General features: G+C 42.8%; 1 protein-coding gene across 2 annotated transcripts in view; it reads right to left on the bottom strand.

The window, feature by feature from the left end:
* Positions 1–21619, bottom strand: part of SLC6A1 (solute carrier family 6 member 1) — a 60143-nt gene that overhangs the window by 15951 nt on the left and 22573 nt on the right. For both annotated transcript variants that reach the window (XM_027671989.1, XM_027671988.1), the window contains 3 exons: positions 3095–3517; positions 1899–2030; positions 401–501 (listed from right to left, as the gene is read on the bottom strand). In XM_027671989.1, the coding sequence (XP_027527790.1) occupies positions 401–501; positions 1899–2030; positions 3095–3329 (468 nt within the window). In that variant the 5' untranslated portion in view covers positions 3330–3517. The remainder of the gene's footprint in view (positions 1–400; positions 502–1898; positions 2031–3094; positions 3518–21619) is intronic.

The following is a 21619-nucleotide window of genomic DNA, read 5'->3' as shown; positions in this document are numbered from 1 at the left end:
GCAGAGATGTTGTGATTAAATGGCAGAGGCAGGTGAAAATAAAATGAAAGCTGTGGCTCTGAAGATTAAGATGAGGAAATTTAAACAAATTGCCAAGAAAAGACAAGAAAAGAGCTCCAAAATAACCTATTATTAATATTTCTCCACTGACATTCTTGAAATAGAAAGTTTTCCTCACAGTTTTCTCTTCTAAATTTCTACGTGGGGGAAAAAAAAATTTAAAAAGGGATATTTTTAAAACGGTTTTTCTTAGAGTAAGAAATAGTTTATCCTACAGATTTCTATGCATGTTGTGTTAACCTCACACATTTATATTGAGTCAGATTACTCAGGTATCTCTACATCACTTTGCTTTACATTCAACAAAAAATTCCAAACCCCTTCTGACACACACACTTACAGTGGTAAAGGAATTATATAGGTAGTATAGGGCCCATGAAATAATCACAATGTAGTAAATATTTAGCCAAAAGGAAAGGACTGCAGCAGCCAGGCCCACACCTGCAAAGAAAACAAAAAAGAAAAAGAAAATAAGAAACTTTCAGTAATGTCTGTACAAGCATCAACTGAAGAGCTGCAGTTCAGGACAAATACAACGTATGGGGCAGACACCATTTACCATTTAAAACTTTGGAAGCGCCATTCCAAGAAAGTAATTTATTTGGGTGATGGTTCAGTAACCCATAAATTTCATGCCAGTGTCCAGTTCTCTGTGTGGTGCAGTCACACCTGCTGTGGCCGAGATTTTCACTGGTGTTTTTTACTTCCAGGAAAAAAGAGCTAAATCAGCTCATTCTCTGAAACATCAGCCCCACAGAAACTTGTGGGAGATGCACATAAATTGAAAATGTGTCACAAGACCAGCTGGTCATTTAGGACACGGATCAAAGGGCTTGATGTTGTTATGTCATCTCAGACTTAAGAAATGGCAGAGTTCCACACTGAAGGGTGCTTTGTTTTCTACTCCACATGGAGACTTCAGGGGGACTTTAAAATATTCAAGCTGGTGACAGTTGCCCCAGTCATTAAGGAGGGGGAAGTGCTCCCAGTAATCAGTGTAATGCAAAGCAAGGTCTGTACTAACCCCCACCAACAGCAGTAACTCAAGCAAAAACACTTCTCTGTGAGAAACATTTTAACCTCTCTGGGTTTTCCCAAGACTAAATTTCCCAGAACAAAATTCAATCTAAACAAACTTTCAGCTTACCCTGTGCTAATTGTCAGCCCTACTGTGTGAAGTAATTTATAACTCAGTGTGCAACTTGCTCCTCTGCTGGTCCAGAAATCAGCTCAGGAGTTCTAAAGTGCCAAAGGATTTGGGATTTGAAGGGTGAAAAGCATAGTTTGGGAGGTTTGTAGGTCCATGTAGGATCTACATCAAAACCCTGAGGTTCTAGCAATCAAACCTGAAACTAGCTAAAAGTCCAAGTGTGGAGTGAGCTTGTCTTAAGAAATTCAGCAAGAAATTGCCATCTCTAAAGTGCCTGGCTTTTGAATTTCAATAAAAAACGACAGGGAATACAAAGCTTTGCGACCTCAGACAAATATACCAAAGTTTACCAAAGGAACAGTTCCACACCTGCTCAGGCAATGGATTTAATACGTTGTGTTTAACATTCTTTATATGTTCCTACAAAAAATTCTCCAAAGTTTTCGAAGTTCCAAAATAAGTTTGATGAGGTTCTAATGCCTAACTCCTGCTATTTTGAATGGGGAATGAATAACACCCTGTTTCATGTTTCAAAATTGTCAGTCACACCTCAGAAAATTAGTGTTTACTGTGGAAAATTATGGTTTAATAAAAATATGAAGGCATCAAGGAACATCCTTGCCCTGTCACTCTGTGCACCTTCTGCAACTTGGAAATGAATGAAAGGTAATTCAAATTCATACTTTACCTTTGAACATTGGAGCCAGTTTCCACACTCCAAGGCCTCCTATAGATGTGTATTGACCCAGGGAACACTCCAAAAGAAACAGTGGCACTCCAGCAAAAATTAAAGTAAGAAAATAGGGAATCAGGAATGCACCTAAAAACAAATCAGAAATCTGTTACTGTTGGGAAAAACACAACTGAGTTTCCACTGTTTCCATCCCTGTTATATAGTTTTTTCTCTTCAGTGTAGCTATCCAAAAAAGTTAGTGGAAAGCACGTGTACACTTCTAAATCAATACTCCAAGAGTTAAAAACAAGGGGAAAAACATATCTCTTCATCATTTAAATGCTTTCTGTTTAAGTAAAAAGCTAAAATCCAAAAGGCTGTGTACTTTGTTGCCTTCATCTATCACAGATAACATAAAGCCTTTAACCGGCACTGGCTGCTTTCCAGCTGGAGTCAGCCTTTTATGGGGAGCTCAGAGTCATTATTACGAGCTGTATTCAATCCTCTCAAAAACTCAGTCCAAAAGAGAGGGATCTGAAGGGTTGGTTGGAGGGTAATGTGCTTTAGTTCTGCTCTGACACTTTATGCTCTTTTAAGTGCAACTGCCAGCTAGAAGTTAGCAGAAACTTCAGGGCAGACCTCAAAGCAGAGCACCCCACTCCAAAATGGCTCCAGTCCTCTTGGACAAGTATAAAGCAAACAAAAACCCCAAATCCCAAATCAAAACCACCTATACAGATGAAAGGGCTATTCAAATCAAGCCCTGGTTCCTGATAATTTTATGGTGAGTCCTAATGCAGAAATATCTGGAGGAGACTGAGGGGAGACCTCACTGCAGTTCCAGCTTCTTCGGGAGGGGCAGAGGAGGGGCAGGGACTGAGCTCTGCTCTGGGGGGACCAGGAACAGCACCCAGGGAATGGCTGGAGCTGTGTCAGGGCAGGCTCAGGTTGGATCTCAGCAAAAGGTTCTTCCCCCAGAGGGTGGTTGGGCACTGCCCAGGCTCCCCAGGGCAGTGGGCAGGGCCCCAAGGCTGACAGAGCTCAGGGAGCATTTGGATGATCCTCTGGGGCACAGGGTGGGACTCTTGGGGAGGGTCCTGTGCAGGGCTAAGGGTTGAACTCGGTGATCCTTGTGGGTTCCTTCCAACTCAGCAGATTCTGTGATTCTGTGAGATATATCAGAGGTTGTAATGAGGAAAAAGCAAACATACCTCCACCGTTCTTCCCACAAAGGTATGGAAATCTCCACACATTCCCTAAGCCGATGGCATAACCTACACAGGACATAAGAAAGTCAAATTTTCCTTTCCAAGTGTCTCGGTCGGGAAGATCCGTCTTCTTCTTCTGCACTTTTACTACCAAGGTTTTGGGCTTGTCATTGGTGATGGAAGCGTCAACTTCTGTGGAGATCTGTCCGTCCGCCACTTTGGTTCCGTTGGTGGCCATGTCTCTGGGCTTGGCGGGCGAGGCTCTGGCGGCGGCCGGGCGGGAGATCTCAGCACCAGTCCACGTGGACAGCAGCTTTGCGGCTCGTGGTGACCCACCCGGGCAGCGACGGCGTCAGCAGGAAAACCCCCACGGCCCCAAACCCCTGGAGAACCGGGACAGAGTCCTCTACCGGCGTCCGGGCTGCTCTGTAAAGACACGGGGTCACAGCGCTCAGCTTCGCTTCAGCGACTCCAACACACAGAGCCAAACAACACCTCCTTCCCCCAAGAGCTTTGCAACCCCTGTGTCTCCTGGGAGGGCTTTGCTCTGCCCTTTGCGTGGCTGCAAAAATAAGTATTTAATCAGAAATCGTTAGCCATAGAATTTACGTGGTTCAGACCAAGCATTTTAAAAGGAAAGCGCTGGCCAAGGAACTCACGTATTTTAGTAAGGTTGGAAGTTCTCAAGGGAAAGTGCATAGTTTATTGCTTCTTGGGAAGATTCTTTGCAGGCAAGAATTTTGATAATAACAGAGATGGTTGCTTGCCCCTGTGAAGAGATTGATAAAAAGTGATAAGGAAGACAAAACAGAGACTGGGTTTAGGCCTTGAATCTGTTCCAGAAGGTAGGAAACTGTGCCAGAACCAAGGAGTCAAGAGAAGAACAGAGCAAGAAAGACGTTGATGCCTGGCACCAGGGATCACTTTATGACCTTGAAAGCAATTTGATAGGCGCCTACACTGGGTGGAAAATGGGCTGGAACAGGTGAGTTAATCCTTGAATCTGTAATTAGAGAGTTGTATTAAGTTACAGAACCTGTGTGATTCCCTGTGCATCTTTTGGGATTTTTTCTGATGCACCTGGTGCTGAAATAAATGTGTCTTCTTTTTAGATTTCTACACTCAAAACGAGTCTAGAGAGTTTCTTCCCCAACTTGTCAGCATCAGCTGGCACTCCAGACGGGATGAGCAGCTTCTGAACATGGAAGGATTTGCTGGGTGTGGATCTTTCCAAGCCAGCACCGACTTAGGCAGGGTTTGTTCTTATTGTCTCCGTAGGACGCAGGGCAGAATCAACACAGTCCCCCTAAAATAATCTCCATGACCCAGTTATTACTTTTTTCCCTATAGATCTCTTATGATTCTATAGAGAAAAAACATAGCAGTCACCTCCTTTAATGGCGGCTAAATAGTGAATTGAAAAACTTCACTTATCTAAACACCTTTCTCTAAAATGCTCCCAAAGGAATTAAACAATAAACCAGATCAAGCCACAGGACTTAATCCAGGTAATGATGTCAAGTTTTACATGTGGTTATAATTAGCTGTTTATATAAGACAAGTGTTTCACTAAGCCTAAGTTACAGGCATAGTAAGATGACGGACTGCAGTGATCACTCCCCAGTTTTGGTTTCTGGCTGTGGTTGCCTTCTTGCAGCTTTTCAAAAACACTGCCGTGTAACTGCTGTGTGCATTTTCAAAACCTAAATAAAGGAAAAATCAAGGAAGTAAATATGCGTTATGAAAAATGAGCTGGGATATTTCAGTCAACTCTGAAGCGCGTGTGGCCCCCCCAAACCTCGGCAGCCCCACTTCAACTTGGAAAAAAACCAATGAGATAGTGCTTTTACATGTCTACTGTGAGCCCACCCACAATCAATTTACTGTCTAGTTCCTCTTAATAACTGCTTTTTCCATAAGCCAGTCCAGTCCTCAAACTAGAGATGCCACACATGAAACCCTTGCCAGTGTGAAGCTGCACCTTGTGGCAACGTTGCCAACATTGGCCGTGAGGTCATGCCAAAATCAACAGTAATTTTAATTACACATTTGTGCAAAGGAAGATTGGGATTATTAGCCACTCACTTCTAATAGTAAGTTATGTTAAAAAAACATAAAAAACCCCATGTAAAGGCTGTGCTTTCCTTCAGTTTCTCATTTCAGATTTTTGCATGATTAAAATGCTTATTATAAGGCCACATTCAACAATAAAAAAAAAGGTTTCAGTTGGAAGCTGAAGAAGAATCAGCTGAAGGTTTGATGGGATGAGGAGAGAACAAGGATCCTCTCTGTTCCACTTCAAGATGGGACACAAGGAGGGAAAATCCACGTATTTGCTTTCACATCCTCACAAGTCCTTGTGTGTGCAGAGATCTCCCCTTCATAAAAAGGTGGAACCAGTTTTCTGTATTTCGATGCAGGCCTGTCCAAATTTGTGTACCAATAACCACCATTTCTGGCCATGGTCAGCAGCCTGAGCACTTCAGGCAATGCAATTATTGAGTCAGGAGGAAACATGGATCATTGTGTGGGCAAAATATGGCCCCTGTTCTTCGAGGTGTGGATTGAGAGTGCCTTGAAACTTGGACCTCCCCATCTGCAGAGCCATCGTGGCTGGAGCAGCCAACTCCAGGGGTGCACCAACAGATGTGCAGTTTGCCAGCACCATCTACTGATGAACATCCAGAACTGGAAGTGGCTCTTTTCAGCCAACGCAGCCTCCATGAAGCAAAAGACCGTCAGAGTGTTCTGGTACTTTTACAAACAGTTCTGCACTAGATTGGACTTGTTGTTATTGTAATTTACATTTGGGCTGTGCTTTATCATCAGCAGAGCTTCCAAGTACTGCAAGAGGCTGAGTCTGTTGAGGATGAGTTGAAAAAACCCACCAAAATGACATAAATTCCCCCTCAAATAAACCAACACTACATGGATATGTATATATGTATATATATATGTATATCTCTTGTTTGGCTCACAATGAGGGAGAAATTCATCCTCACAGCTGGCACGGCAGGCAAGGATCTGTGCTGGATCTGAGAGCTGAACAACCAAGCCAAGAGGAACATGGGTTGAATAACAAGGATTCAGCCCCTCATATCTACAAACAAGCCTGACCTTGCTGATCCAGCCCTCTCAGGCTCTGGAGAGTTCTGGGTGTGCACTAAAGCCTCTGCTGAATGCAGTGAGTAATTTAGCCCAGTGCAAGACTCCATGAGAAAGACAAACAAGTGGGTTAGCTAGAAAATCTTTGTGAATAAAGCAAAGAACCTGCTGGAGGAAGGAGCCCAGACCTGTTTCAGGCTGAGACTTCACAAGACACCCCAGCACATCAGCGTCAAGGGTGAGGGGAGACTGGCAGGCAGCTGGGGTTTTTTATATTAAAAGACATTGAAAGCAGTAGTTCAGGCAATCACACATGGAGAGGCACTTAGCTGTGTCACACAGTACAACCTATGGCAAACACCCCGTTGCACATACCACAAGTATCCAAAACATGGGCAGTGGCATGACCAGAGACTCAGCAGAGGCTCCTTTTGAGAGGATGGAGGTGGGGATTGACCACTCCACTGCCCTACCACTGCTGGTGCCGTTATTCCACCCAGAAACCATGGTGGAGGTTTTACTGGCATTGGGATCAGTGCGTGGTTGGTTGTGCAGGGTCATGCAGCAAAACAGCATCAAACAATGAAAAAATACTTCAGTTCCATAAGTCTGAAAGTAGACATTTTTCCACGTTATGAAAAATAATTTTGCCCAAGCCTAAAAAATAATAATAATAATAAATTACAACAGTAGAAGTAGAGTCTAACCTCCAATCCACACTCTTGATATACAGCAGTACTTTAAACACTACGACTTACGAACAACAATCTAGAAGAACTGGCAGTGCAGCAGTGAAGATACTCAGTACATGCTCTCTAATCAGATTAGGCAATATCCCACAGCACTGGGATTTAAATTTAAAATTGCTCTGACATGGAATGGGACAGAAAGACACTTATGTAAGCTCTGTGGGCAAAGCCTGGGCAAAATGAAATACAAATTGCAGTTGTCAGCCAGCAGAGCAGGTACGACACTCGCTGAGCAGCATTGGCTTTGTGGGAAGGAGATGGAGAGATCTATTAAACAAGTCGGTCTTTGCTCCCCCAGTTCCTTCATGCCAGCACTGAGAGTGTTAGGAAGGGCACAGCAGTTTCCCACCACATTCCTCAATGCACAATAGAGCTTCCTTGACTTCAGTCACTAGGGCTGCTCAGCCAAGAGCAGAAAGCCCTCTAAATCAGGGGGTTGGATACCATGTGGTTGTCCCGCAGCACCACCACATTAGAGAAGAATGGCTGGAGAGAGCCAAGCACACATAGCAGCCAAGGTAATCAGCACTACCAGGGAAACTGGAACAAAGAGAGTGCCACTTCAGAAAAGCGTTTTTCTCCCTCCTGGACTGCATAAAAGTGGATTTGAAGAGTTTAGAACTGGCTGCATGAAATAAAAGCGAACGGCAATATTACTATCATCTTTCACAAATTTTCTTGCTTGTGGCAGCATGCAATAGATAAATCTCTATTTGTGCACTACCAGCTTTACAAACATTTCTTTTCGTGACCAGATCAGTAACTGGGACAGTAGAAGGAAATGCATGAGCTGAACTCTTCAGACTGGGGTGCCTGAAGTAGGGTGTGGAAAGTGATTTTTAACATATCCATAAAAAAGTTAGTGTTGAGAAAAGTAGAACACTTGACTTGGTTACAGAATTTGTGGATGCCCAAAACTTCTGAAGACCAGGGACCTGACACCCACTTCTGAAAATCCCAGATCTTTTGCTTCAAAGACACCTTTAGGACATCGCCTAAAAAAATTCCTAACTGTACACATTTATGGAACAACCACATGCTTTGCTGGGAACTGCAGGATTAAACCTGGGAAAACGTACTCTTTTCTGGCACAGCTTTTTAATCCAGCTGTTCTGACAGGAAAGGCATCAGAACCTAAACAACAGATCCCTGACACACCTTGGCCCCAAGGCCTGCAAAAGGAAACCTAACAGGGCGGGTCAGGGGTAGGCTTGAAGAACAGTTCAATATTACAGGCAAAAATGCTGATGATTGGTGGCCAAGCTAATATTCATCAGTAGAAGGCATGCTTTGGGCAGCAGAGAAAGCCCACCTCGATTATTTCTCTACTAGCCAAAATGCAATAGTTCCAAGGCATCTTTGCCCTTCCCCACACAGGACACACTAAAAATAGAAAAAGCTCAAATTTGAGGTAGGTGTCACATGCCAGCAAGGAAGCATCGGACCAAGTTGGACAAATTTTGCCATTCCAATAAGAATTATAGCCTGTTCTACTGGATGATTATGTTTAAGATTTATTCATTGTTTCATTTAGCACACACAGACATGCCAAATCTCTTAACCAATTTCAAGCAGGATGGCAGAACCAAGTTCATTTTTTGAAACAAATTTTGCATTGATGTGGAGAATATGCTCCCACCTAAGTCCAGTGTAAAGTGGTGATCCAAAAACAACATAAGGACAGAAAGGGAGTGTCTGGCTCAGTATGAAAACCTGGTAGGGGGGGGATCATATCTTGCCAGCTTTTCAGATCTTTGTAACCAACCTTTCCCATTGAGAAGGTACTACATGAGATCACATCCTTCCCAGGATTACGGGGGTACTTCCTTTCCACTCTGGTCTCCAAATCCTCCCAAAAGCAGTTTAGCCAGGCAGCTGCCAAAACCAAACCGAGTCCTGAACTTGGAGCAAGGGGCTGGTTTTAAGGTCACGACAGAAAATGAGCTGAAACAAATCCAATTGCACCTTGGCAGCAACTGGAGCCTCAGTTCTGCCGTGGCAGGGGCTGAGACATCTGCTGAGCTGCTGGTGCTACCGAGGGCCAGGTCACTGAAAAGCCAATTCCTAATGTAATTTCCTTGGTGGGGAGCCTGAGGCCAGAGGGGTGTGTGTAGGGAAGGGGGAAAGTTGCATGTTTTGAGCATCAACTTTTCCAAGGAGAAAGCCACTGGAGTGGGGAGACAGAGCTTTGTATCAGACAAAAGCCTGAAAAGTAACAGCAAAACAGACCAATGTTTTGGGAGAGGTCTCTCTCCTTTCCCACACTGTTCTTGGCACAATGGAGAGAGGAATACAGAAATGTGTTGGGAGATGCTGGAACTATTGTAGAATTATTTACTTTGGAAAGGCCCTTTGAGACCACCATGATCACTCATTAACCCAGAACTGCCAAGCCCACCACTAACTCACGTCCCCAGGTGCCACATCTACAAGTATTTTAAATCCCTCCAGGGGTGGTGACTCAGCCCCTGCCCTGGGCAGCCTCTTCCAATGCTCGAGAACCCTTTCAGTTAAGAAATTTTTCCTGATGTCCAATCTAAGCCTCTCCTGGTGCAATCTGAGGCCATCTCCCCTTGTCCTGTCCCTTGTTTCCTGGGGGCAGAGCCCGACCCCCACCTGGCTCCACCCTCCTGTCAGGGAGTTGTAGAGAGTGAGAAGGTTCCCCCTGAGCCTCCTTGGCGTGAGGGGCCCAAAACTGAACCTATGATTGGAGATGCCTCAGCAGTGCCAGCACAGGGGACAGCCCTGGTCCTGTGGCCACACCAATGCTGATCCAATCCAGGTGCTCTTGGCATTTTCGCCCACCTGGGCACATGTTGGCTCATGTTCAGCTGCTGTTGACCAGCACCCCAGGCCCTTTCCTGCCAGACATCTTTTCTTCAAGCTCTAAGACATGACATGAAAACTCATCTGCTTGCTCCCAGTTCTTAGCTACCCTTAAGCAAACAAATTTCCTCTCTAGCTGCACAGCAGAGTCTGCATGTGAAGGAAAGAAACTAAATAGTTCCCTAAAAATAGCTCTGTCTTGTCTCTCCTTAAAGTGTACCAGCATTTCTGTAGCACTTATCCGTCTCTCACGGGATGCATAAATTGTCACAAGAATCCAAGGAAGTTATTAGGATGGTCACAGCTTGAAGACAGTCACACCACCACCCAGAAGAAAAACCAGCTGCTTCGTAGTTTTCCCACCTTCACGTGCAAGAATAATTCATCACTTCACAAATAAAGAAGAAAACCAAAAGCCACACAACATCACCTGAACTGTTCTTATTTCTGTGCCAAACAGAGATTCCTGATTTGATACCTGTGCAACTTCAAGGCCAAACCACAAGCATTTACTCTCCAAGTCCAGCTTCAGTTCAGTATATGAGACTTACATCCATCTTCTGTAGAGCACAGAGCCCTCCTGGTGTGAAATTCATTCTTGATATGAGAGATATGAAGGTCTAACCTGCAGAAAGAGCTTGTCTCTCATACCATGTTGGTATCAGGGCGTATTATGGTCAGATCCTTAAATGAATATTTATCTCTCAATCCTCAAAAACAACCTCTTTCATATTTCTTTTTAAAGAATTTACTAGCAAATGTATACCTGTGTAGTTATAAGGGATTCTGTATTTATTTTGAAAAATTCATAATAAAATTAAAAAAATAATAAAAAGAGAAACAAAAAAGAAATGGAAGATGCAGAATCATGAAAAGTGCTGATCACATAGCAAGGTTATTTTTGAAAGCCAATGAACTTTGTTCTTGCTAACATCAGAGTAAGGATACAGCAAAACACACTTATACTACAAAAGTGAAATTATCCTGACAATCTTGGGAGTCTTCTTGAAGCCCATTTCAAACACTGCAATATTTTCTTATAAGCATCGAATGATTTTCCCATCTGGACCCTGTAAAACCTTTGTTTAAAATAGACAATAGATGATGGAGGAGAGATAAAAGGAGAGAGACGCTTTTTCTACTCATCATGGAATTATATCAAGACTAAGTAAGTGACAGCCAGTCTGTTACAAGGTGTTTATACTGACTAACACCACTTCCCAAGCAATCCCAGAAAATTTAGCAAGGCTGTGGGTAGTCATACACTATTTTGAGTATATTCTTGCTCGGCTCACATTGGCACAATCTGTCCCTACTACTCTACATTTACACATCACAAAATTTTGGGTCAAACTTCGAACAGATTTCTAGCAATTTGCAACAGAACCAAATGGCTCTTACAGTGTGGGGTACCTACTTGCTTTGGTGATTCCTACCTTATGGAATGGTGTTTTCTTTGTTGTTTCCATTGTTGTATTTCTTTGCCAATTTCTATTATTAGCTTCTAGACTGAAAACTGCAATAAAACATTGTAATTACTATTTACTGCAATGACACATTCGCTTCTAGCTTCCTCATAGTTAATAAGATGTGCTTTAGAGAAGCAAAGACAGCATTCCCATATTTATTTGTACTCTTGGCTACTGGTTGTACTCCCATCCGTCTGAAGTTTTATAGAGCAGGGTAATAATACAAGCTACTGCTGTATAAAAATGCTTTTTTCCCATTTTTCTTTGCATTATTTGAGTATCAAACTTTAGTCCTAGTTGGTGTTAATAAGCATCTGTGTTGTGCAAACCCAAAGGCCTTCCCTGGGAGCCCACACTGGTTTTCAGTGTAGAAAATGCAACTGCCAGGGAACATGGAGAGGCTCACAAAAAGGTCATGACTGCTGACAGTCAGCATTTAGGTTAATGCTACAGCAGGTTCCAGATGCCCAGGAAATACCAGCTGCCACACCAGGCCCATCTTGGCCACAGAAACAAGCCAAATACAAGTTTGCAGTGGATTTGCTGTCCTGTGCTGAACCCACAGAAATCAACCCCAGTTCTGACTCACAGGTACTGCCACTCATGTGATTTGCTTCCCTTACACACCCCTTCTGCCATCCTCCCCTCTCCCCTCTGCCTGGGAGGACAAAGGGTGGTAAACAGCCTGCCCCTCCACTTTTCCCCACTGGCCCCTTCTTTGAACCTTTATTTGGTGTTTGTGGAAAAGTTGCCCCGATAGTTTCGGCCTTGGCCAGAGCAGATCCAAGGAGCTGCTGCAGGCAGGAGTTGGGCAGTTCTGACTTCCTGCCTTGAGGGCATTGAGCTTCTGCTGGCTCAGGGAGTTGCACAAAGACCAGTCCTTGGAGACACACCAATGCAGGAAGCCAGGACAGAAAAAGGGAGCAGCAAGTACTCAGAAAGGCAAAGTAATTTGCCCAAGCACTAGGCTGGTGCAGAATTTAGAGCAGAGCTCCTTTGCGTGCCAGTGCAATCCCCTAACCTTTAATAATAATATTGCTACACTTTTCTCTTTTTGTACATGCCTCTTTTTATTTCCAGCATGTACAAATGACTAACTATGAAAGACTTTTTGCCTCGTGGAAGCAAATAAAGGCGCATAAAGGCTCCAGCAAAGATCACGGTCTCTCTCTACACAAGAAAAATAATGTAAGAAACTGGAAGTACTGTTTGGTACTTAATTTTTACCAATCTGCTAAGTTGCATGTCATTTCTCTTCCCAAAGAAGAGAATGCCCTGATATGCTATAGGCAGATCTGCTGTCAGCTTTCCACTAGGGAAAAGGGAGGGAGAAGGTGGTCCTGCTGACCTGAAACTGGTCTGCCAGACCCCTTAGCCAGAGCCAGGCCTGGGCAGTCAGCACATCAGGGTTACTAATAGCGTTAGAAACCTATGAAAACTGGCACACTGCCTAATTTATTGGGGGCTGCTATGTCCCTGAAGTAAAACATTTCCTTCGGTGAAAACACGATGTGAAAACACGATGTGAAAACGTGATCTCAAACACTCTGCCTTCCTTCTGGACGCGCTGCTCGAGTCTCCTTGGATTTGGGTTTGTTTGAGGTCTGTAAGCATCTCCCATCTGTTACTGTGTCGTTTTTTATTCTTTAAGTGTTATTGTTTTGGGTAAGAGGAGGTAGAACCCTGTTGATCCACATGTCAGAATATGCCACAAAGAGCATCATTCCAGCCCGAACTTCCCATATTTAAAGCAGGCACTGACTATTGATCACCAACCCATGAATGACTTCTGCTTTGTATCACTCCCTACATTGCACCACTACAACCCACTGTTGAAGGGGCAGCAGCAGCCAAGGCAACACTACCCATTTTGATCCATATGTCCTCACCAAGATTTCAAAGCCAAAATTCAAAGAACCTGAACCAAACACCCAGAATTTCACTAGATACTCAGTGTTGCTCAACCTGTAATGTCTCATGTAATCCCCAGTAATCAGCCAGGCCAAATTTAGACAAGATACTGCCTTAAAATTGATCTTTAATCTGAAAAGTCTGCTGTTAACTCTCACTGGTTGAAACAGTGCATCTTCACCATTGGGGTTGGAGAGAGAAATAACAGTGTTTACAGTTCTTTTTATTAGCCTTAAAAAAATGGCACAAGTTTCAATTTCATGTGCCAGTGTGAAGCCAAAAGGACTAGAAAAACAATTTCTGTAAAATGATGCTGAAAAAAAATTAAAGCCACAAAGTTTCAAAAACGTAAATAAGAACAACAGTGTTTGGGCCACAGAAATACAGCATTTTTGTGGACCATCCAAAAATACAGCATTTTTGTGGACCATCCAAAAATACAGTTGAATGTCTCCCTGTACTCCTCCTGCCATTTCCAGTGCTTCTGATTTTGAGGGTATTTGAGTTCCTCTTAAATCTATGCCCACAAAGTGCCACGGCCAAGTTATTTTTCACGGGATGACGTCTTGGCATATCTGAGATCAGATTTTCTCTGTGTGACTGGGCAAGTCACTTTTTATGACATCCAGAGTCATAAAAACATTGTCGAAAGCTTAGAGACCCACCCAACAGACAGGACACCCACAAAGCTCCGTGCATCAGATTCAGGGCTAGAAATACATTTTGACAAATAGAGAGCTAAATGGTCCCCTGTTTTTCAAGGCTGGGTATGTCACCTTCATGCAAGTCAAGCTTCCTTCAATTCCTATCACTATTGCAATTCATTTTTCCCCCCCACGACTCCCACAAAAGCCCTTATCCAATTTTAGCCTAACACAGGGCTGCACTTCCCCAAGCCTGGTGGAGAGCAGTCAGCTATGGCAGATGCTCTGTTTCCTAGTTTACAAGCCTTTGGACTGACAACAGCAGCTGCCAACACTGCTAATTCCAAGTGATTCTAATTTTGGTGCTGCCTCTACATTTTAGCTCATGGTTTATTTTAAATAAGCCCTATTTTCTGAATAAGAAAAGACTTTACATTTGTGATTCCTACATGCAGTTATCATATACTGCAAACCAAACAAAAAAAGGCTGCAGGCACATGCACATGTTAATGCAGTTGACTCTTGGTAGAAGAAACTGGAAGAATCAGACCATTTTGGAGGGGATGTAGAAGAGAGAAGAAAAGCCCTGAATCTGAGGTTACCCTTTTCAGTTATAGCTCCAAGCTAAAGCCACTTTTTCTATCTGTTCTATTTTCTTTGATCCTCAAACCTCAATCCAAACCTTCAAGTTTAAATGGGATTTCATTCTGAACTAAAAGCAGTTTAAATGGAAACAAGAAATTCTCCCCCCATCTTCTCCTGCCAAATCATGAATTTGAAGCTGCAATATCAAGGTGCCTGGCAAATCTATAAAACTTTCTGGCTTGAAGTGATAAGGACAAACAATCAGGGGACTCACTCTGAAGGTGGGAGATAAATGGAACAATTTGCTTTCATTTCAGTTTAAAAAAAAAAAGGAAATGTAACAAAAATAAAGAAAGCTCAAGATAAATTTGAGCATGTTGCAAGAGGTCACAGCAGAAAAACCAGTCATTGCCGGTTTTAAGTGATGGCTCAATTGCATTACAATGCCAGCACGGCAAGGTTTCACGCCTGTCCCAAACGATTTTCAGCCTACATTAAAAGCCTGTCTCAAGACAAGCAGCAGGGTCAGAGTGTGTTCTAAAACACTGGCATCGCTCTGAAAAGAACACAAGTGCATTTAGGGTATTTTGGAGCCATGGATCCCAACCCCAGTTCCCATAACAACTCAGCAGCACCTCAGATCAACTTTCTGCAACTAATTGTCCTTCAAGAGGCACAAACCTACTCTTATGTTCTCCATACACTAGTGGCAGCAAGTATTCTATTTCTACTCATCTTTGGACTTGCCACGGTACCAGACCTGAGGTTCTGGGTGCAGCCTGCACACATTTCCTGTGCATCTGCCTGGTGTGGCAGGCCCTGGGTGAAGGAGCTTGAGATCCCTTGCTCTAGGAAAGTCATATCTGCATGGTTGGCACTTTATTTATAAGACTAAAAGTGTAGTTGGGTGCTTTTTACCTTCTGACTACAGTGATGATTTTAAATAGCTTGCAGCATAGGTTTATTTTTAATATATTGAAGTATCATACAAATATTTCCAGTATGAAGGACATGCACTGTAAACCAATCTCTAAAATTTTGGTTTTGCCCATCCTTAGCCTTCTACATACTCAGAAGCTTCAAAGCTTTCTGCTTTGGTCAAAATTAACAGACTGAACAACCTCCTCAGGCACCCCCTGTATACCCACTAATAGCTCCCCTTGTTTGGGACCGTTACATATCGTAGCTCTCACACAAAGTCTGTAATTTCAAATATAAGAGAAAATACCCACTTTACTTTCTGCAGGATAAACACAGGCTAACAATTCGCTGCCTCATGAAGGAATTGATTTGTGTGGGTTTTTTTTTTTATTTTCAGCAAACTTACCAGAAGATATCCACGTACCAACAGTGACACTGCTCGTAACTGGAAGCCAGTTTGGAAGGGTCATGAAGCCAGATAACACCAAATGGTGGTTTCTGTCACGAATCAAAGCCTGCTGCTTTTGTCAAACAGAAAAATAAGACACCATCTGGTGAACATCAAGGCTTCAAAGGAGAACTCAAGACAATCTGGAACCAAAGGTTAATGCTGCAACCTGAAAACCACTGTCGTTCTTCCCCTCAGATTCTAGTCCTTGACAGTCCTGGAAGACTTGTCAGGGATGCTGATGTCACACCGGCCTAGTACCTAACAGGGATAATGTGGCTGATCAATAGACCAGACAAACAAGCAGAAGAAGTAGAAAAGCTGCAGGTCTGAGATAAAATATATAATTTGGGAAGTTCTCAACAAGGGCCAGACAAATGTTTCAAGAGATAGCAGAGGTGCTTGAGAAACCTTGTCAGTGATATGTCAGGTCTTGTCAAAAAAAAGTGTAAAACTTCATTTTCAACCCATTGACCATTTCCCTTCTAAGAAGGCAGCTGTTCATTCAAAGGCAGAAATTTAATTATTTACTTTAAAGCACCATAAGACAATATTCCTTGAGCTCAAGGAGCATATTTTTCAGTATAAAGTCCAAGCTCAAGTCTTAGAAGGCAAACACCTTCCTCAAGGAGGCAAAGAGAGTTACCTTCCCCCCACACCATTTCTTTGAATAATAACCCCCCTGTGCAAAAATATAATACTTGGGAGGTATGATTTTTATTCCCCTGGAGAAGATTAGGTTAAGCTTGCCCATTTTCAAAGGTGCACAGATCATCAGGAAGAAGTTTAATAAGGAAAACTGTGTTTTCACATTAAGTAAGAGTGCACACGTCTTGCCTTGTTCTCAAAATGGATGAGCCTGCACCAATCTGAAGGAGGGACAGCTTTATTTTCATCTGCCTGACCTGATACAGCACATCAGGTGCTGTGGTCCAGATCCACACTTGGGGATTTGCACATTCATACTGATACAACTTTAATCTCATTTGACTGCGTAGAAAAAACACAAAAACAACCAAAAAACAAAAACCCACAAAAACCATCCCAGTTATTTAGTTACATCAGATAAAACCTTATATATGCAGCAAATAATTTGGTATGCCTTTTTTTTTTCTTTTGGGAAACTGCTTTTTCTCCCCCTCAGACTTTTGCAGCCTTCCAATTGCAAGGTTTGTGGCACCTGCCAGGGGTGAAGGAATCTAATTTGCTAATTCAATCATCATTTGTAAACTTATGACTGCAAGCACGTATAAAACCAACATTAAAATATCTGAAACACCACTTTTGTTGACAAATACTTTCTCAGAGTAAATAAAAGCACCTTTCAACTGAGGCATTTAAAGCCTGTTCACATTTCTGGTTCAAGAATTAAGTCTCTTCCTGGACAACAGCTCTATTATTAATGAAATTAGCAGTAATAAAAACACAGCTCAAACTTCTTCCCCAAGCTGGACTGCTTCAAGAACTCCAGCTGGAGCCCAACTTTTGGTTTAAGGCAGCAATCAGTCAAGTCCCTCCTCACAAAAGGAAGAGTAATAAGCCATCTACTTCTCACCAGTGAAGTCTGCTCCACATTTGCCCAAGAAACCTCTTTTTTTTAGTGTTTCTCTTTGAAATTACTCAAGCCCCCTGAATTCCAACACAGATAAGTCCTTTTATGGTCATATGTGGATAAGACATGTTCATATGGGAAATAAATATAAAACAAAAAACCCAATTAGACTCAACAACAGCAAGTCTGTAGCACTCAATTCTCTGTTTTAACATTGCTTTGGATCAGATCTATAATTAATATTTAAGCCAATATCAGCAAAAAATCAGTTTCCTTAAGTGCATCTGGCAATACCAGTCTTAACCACCTGCAAAATAGGCCTGTCACCAAACTCTGCCCTCATGAGGCAGAGAGGGTCTTCAGTGGAAAAAGCCAGGTGTGCACACACTCCAGAGCACATTTCTGGCATCCAAGTATTATAAATGACCCCTAATTTCAATGTGTCCAAATTAGATTATGGTGCCAGAATTTCTCAAGTGGAGATATCTGAGAAAAGTGTCCTCAGGCAATCACAGATGCAATAATACTCTTCCTTAATTTATTTGAGAAAACAGCATGAAAATTAGGGCAATTTTTTTTTTTGGCCAATCATGAATATGTGTCTTCTCAGCTACTTGTGGATAATAGATGAGGAATGTTATTCATCTGCAGGCTTCCAGTCTCCCAATGTTACTTAGGCTGGATTAGCATGTATTCCTCTCCTACCATGCCACAGTACATGTTCTACTCCACACTTTTCCCTTCAAAGGTTTCACTTAATCCTATCCCAGGGGCTCCTCAGGATCGATGCATTTTACTTCAATTAGTACCTCAGTACTGCCCAGACAACCCTTCAAAGCAGAAGCAGGTTTCTAGGTAAGTACATGGAACAGATCTTAGAAAAATAACGGTGGATGTTTGGGATGGGGGAGATCCTTCAGGCCTCGTTTCAGTCCATAACCTGGAAGGAGTTTGCCCTTCCGCCCTGCCCCCCACCACGTGGCCCTGGGACCCCAAGACGGAGCACTCACCAGACCACCAGGGGAGAGAGGACGAAAGAGAAGGTTTAATTGTGGGAGGGGGCTTATATAGCCCTTGGGGACCAATCACAGGTGAGGGGTCGCAATCAAGGTAAGGGGTTCACAGCCAATAAGGGAGGGGTTTACAAGGGACCAATGAAAACACCTTGGGACATCTTCCCAGGACACTCTGGCCCGAGAGATAAGGGATTTACAGTGGAAGTATAGGGGAAAACGCAGTGGCTCTGTAAAGAGCCCTCTTAACATGAGTTTAAACAACATTAAAAACTTCTGCTTCATCAGTCCACCTTTGGCAGGACTCTTTCCAAACATCCATTGCTACAGAAAAACATGTATTTTCACACTGGAACAAATCAGGGAAATATTGATTTTGCATGATACCTGTGAGTTCTCTCACCAGCAACAACTCCCTCCTGCCAGAATGTTACACATAGCAGCTTTCATATGTCAAAAATCAATATAGGACCATTTGTCTATTTTACAGCAAACACAAATGGAGACTCAGAAAGCTGAAATGGTCACAACCATCTAAGAGGAACTGATTAACCTGGAATTGGAGCCTAGTCCTCTTCATGAAGACCATATCTCGCTCTATAGCACAAAGATTTCCACATCACCCATTGTCTGGAATTAGAGGATCAGGTGGTAAACATGTCAAAGTGCAACCTCTTCCCATACAGAGGGCAGTGTGGCAGTCTGTGATGGATCACCTTCAAGTTTTCAAAGGTCACTATGGTCTGAAAAAGAATAGCTTACATAATGCCTGTCCTCTTCCTCTCTCAAAATCAGATTCTCTCTGCAATTAGCAGCATCCAAAAGATTCATCTCACTAATTCCCACATATTGGAGCGAACACTTTAGTAGTAAACGGGGTATCCAGATCCTTGGAGAGCTTTCAGCATCTGATGTCTGACCATCTGTGCTGTAAACAACTGCCCTCTTCACCTGTGGAGTTTGATCAAAAGAGGGGCAGGACAGTAATAAGCCAACCATCCAAACCAGTGTGTAGTAAAAGCTTTGCAGAGATAAACTTGGAAGAATCCTGAAGGACAAAGCCAGCTAACCTGAGCTCCAGAAGAGGTTTCAAATGCAAAGCAGAAAGAGCCTCCACTTATTATTAACCATTACAATACTCATTTCTGCTTTTCTACCACTTGTTTTATTATTAGCTAATTGAAAGTACTTCAGAGCAGACTGAAGGCAGGATGGTCCCACTTCAAACCACTTCACTGTGGATAAGCACAGACAAAGAAAACACAGAGTGATGGTGGTAAAGATTCCACATCTCACACATGAAATCAGCACGAGCCACAGCAAGTGTTTTTCTACACAAGAAAAGCAGCCCAGCACCAAGGCAGTTAAGAAGGCTCTGAAAATGCCAACTCAGCTACTGCACCCAGCTCGGTTGAATAAGCTCATCAACTTCCCCACTGTAGCATTTCTAGTACCCAAGCTAATTTGCTGAGCTCGTTTGATTTGCTTGGCTGTGTTTGCACTGGTAATTTCGACACCATTTGCATCACCACAGTGTGTGGCTCCTGTTGCCCTCAATTAATATTTGTCAGTTTATCATCGCAGGGCCACAGTTTACAACATTTGAGTGATGCCATGGAGTGGTACCCGGCTGAAAAATGACCTTAATGCAGTGAGCCAAAGGAAAAGTGACCTTCCTGACCTGTGTTCCTGGAGCAGGCAAAGATCAACCATCTGACCTTTGCTCAGTGAGGTCTGAGGGTGGTGGTGGTGACATCATTGTGCCCATTCACAAACTTCCTCACTGTCTAAAATCTCCCTTTCGCATTTCCACTGTGCCTCGTGCCTGCCCTACTGAGAAGTGACAGGAAGGGAAAAAGGGGGAAAGAGAATTGACTCTGCTAAAGGCAAAGTAAAACACTCCTCTAGTCTCACAAGCTGTGATTATATACCATGTTTTTTATCTAAATCTCTCAAGTCCATCTTGTGCTTTCTCCTGCTTCAAGTATCTGAAATTTCTCTGAATACTCTTCTCCTAAGAGCAGGCTGCCCTTCCAAGCAGTATTCAGATAAAGAAAGGCATGTGAATATTTTTCTTCTCCCTTACACCATGTAGAAATAGCATATTATTGGATGACTACTGAACCAGCTCCTACAAGACCAAAGATTACAGTGACCACCGCCACAATGTATCACTGACAGCAACTACCATGGTATAATATTTGAGCAATTAAACCCCTCAAAGCCTAAAAATCCCAGCCTATTCTTAATCACTAAGCAGATTGCCTGCTTTCTGTTGAATATTTAGCTCCTGGGTTAGTTTTGACTGTACTACATAAGCTGGACAAGTATTCCACACATTTTGTCCCACTTCTTAAATTTCTCATTTAAGACCATCATGGTGGGACCCCCTGGTTTCAAAAATATTGCTCAGACCCATAAGTAGGAACCCTTTGTTGTGACCTGATAAGACAGCAGATAGCCCCAGGTAAGACCTTGCTTTCTTATTGCATTATAAAACTAAACTGGCAATGCTAAAAAACCAAGTAAAATTTCTGCTCAGAATGGGCTTTATACTTATCCTACAATTATATTAAGTGTGCCATAAAAGTGAATGTACTGCTGTAATTATACACACAAAAAAGGCTACTTAGAATCTGAAATAAATGTATTGTTTCATTGCCTCACTGCTTTAGAATATTTCCTTTTAAAAACAACTCCTATCTTCAGACTAAGGAAAATTTTAAAGGTGACAGGATCTCTCTAATTCCCGAATATGTCTCATAAAATTGCCCTTTTGGGTCCAACAAAGCCAAGAACAGCTTAATTGCCTGCAATTGCAATTTCAGCCACTGCAAATCATATACAGATCTCCCATGAAAGCATTAAAGAGCTAAGACTTAATTAGCATCCCTGATTAAATAGCAATTCATACAGCCATTATATTTTCCAGCCAGGGAGCACAGTTCTCTGAAGCAGCAGCAAGGGAAAAACACACATCTGCCTCCTTCTCCCAGTCAAAAAATTCACCACCACCCACTTTCTTCAAGCTTTCTCATGGGAAATGTTCATTATTTATGATGCAAAGGCTGCTGCCAGATACACTTTGAACACTCTTAGGCAAACTTGACCTATCTGAGAGATCACAGACCTCGGTAGAAATCGTGGCAAGGGCAAAAACATAAAGCAGCTCAGAGAGAGCAAGACCAACACAGAGCATGAACAGACTCTCACAGGCAGTCACGTTTCCACAGCCTGCAGCACTGGGGGAGGGACACGGGGCTTTCTCACAACAGAGAAACCCTACATTGCTGATAAAAGTCCCA

This window comes from Neopelma chrysocephalum, unplaced genomic scaffold (genome assembly GCF_003984885.1).
Source record: "Neopelma chrysocephalum unplaced genomic scaffold, ASM398488v2 Primary Assembly neopelma1_97276, whole genome shotgun sequence".
Taxonomy (NCBI): domain Eukaryota; kingdom Metazoa; phylum Chordata; class Aves; order Passeriformes; family Pipridae; genus Neopelma; species Neopelma chrysocephalum.
Note: the sequence above shows the minus strand (reverse complement) of the source record. Positions and strands in the feature narration are given on the sequence as shown.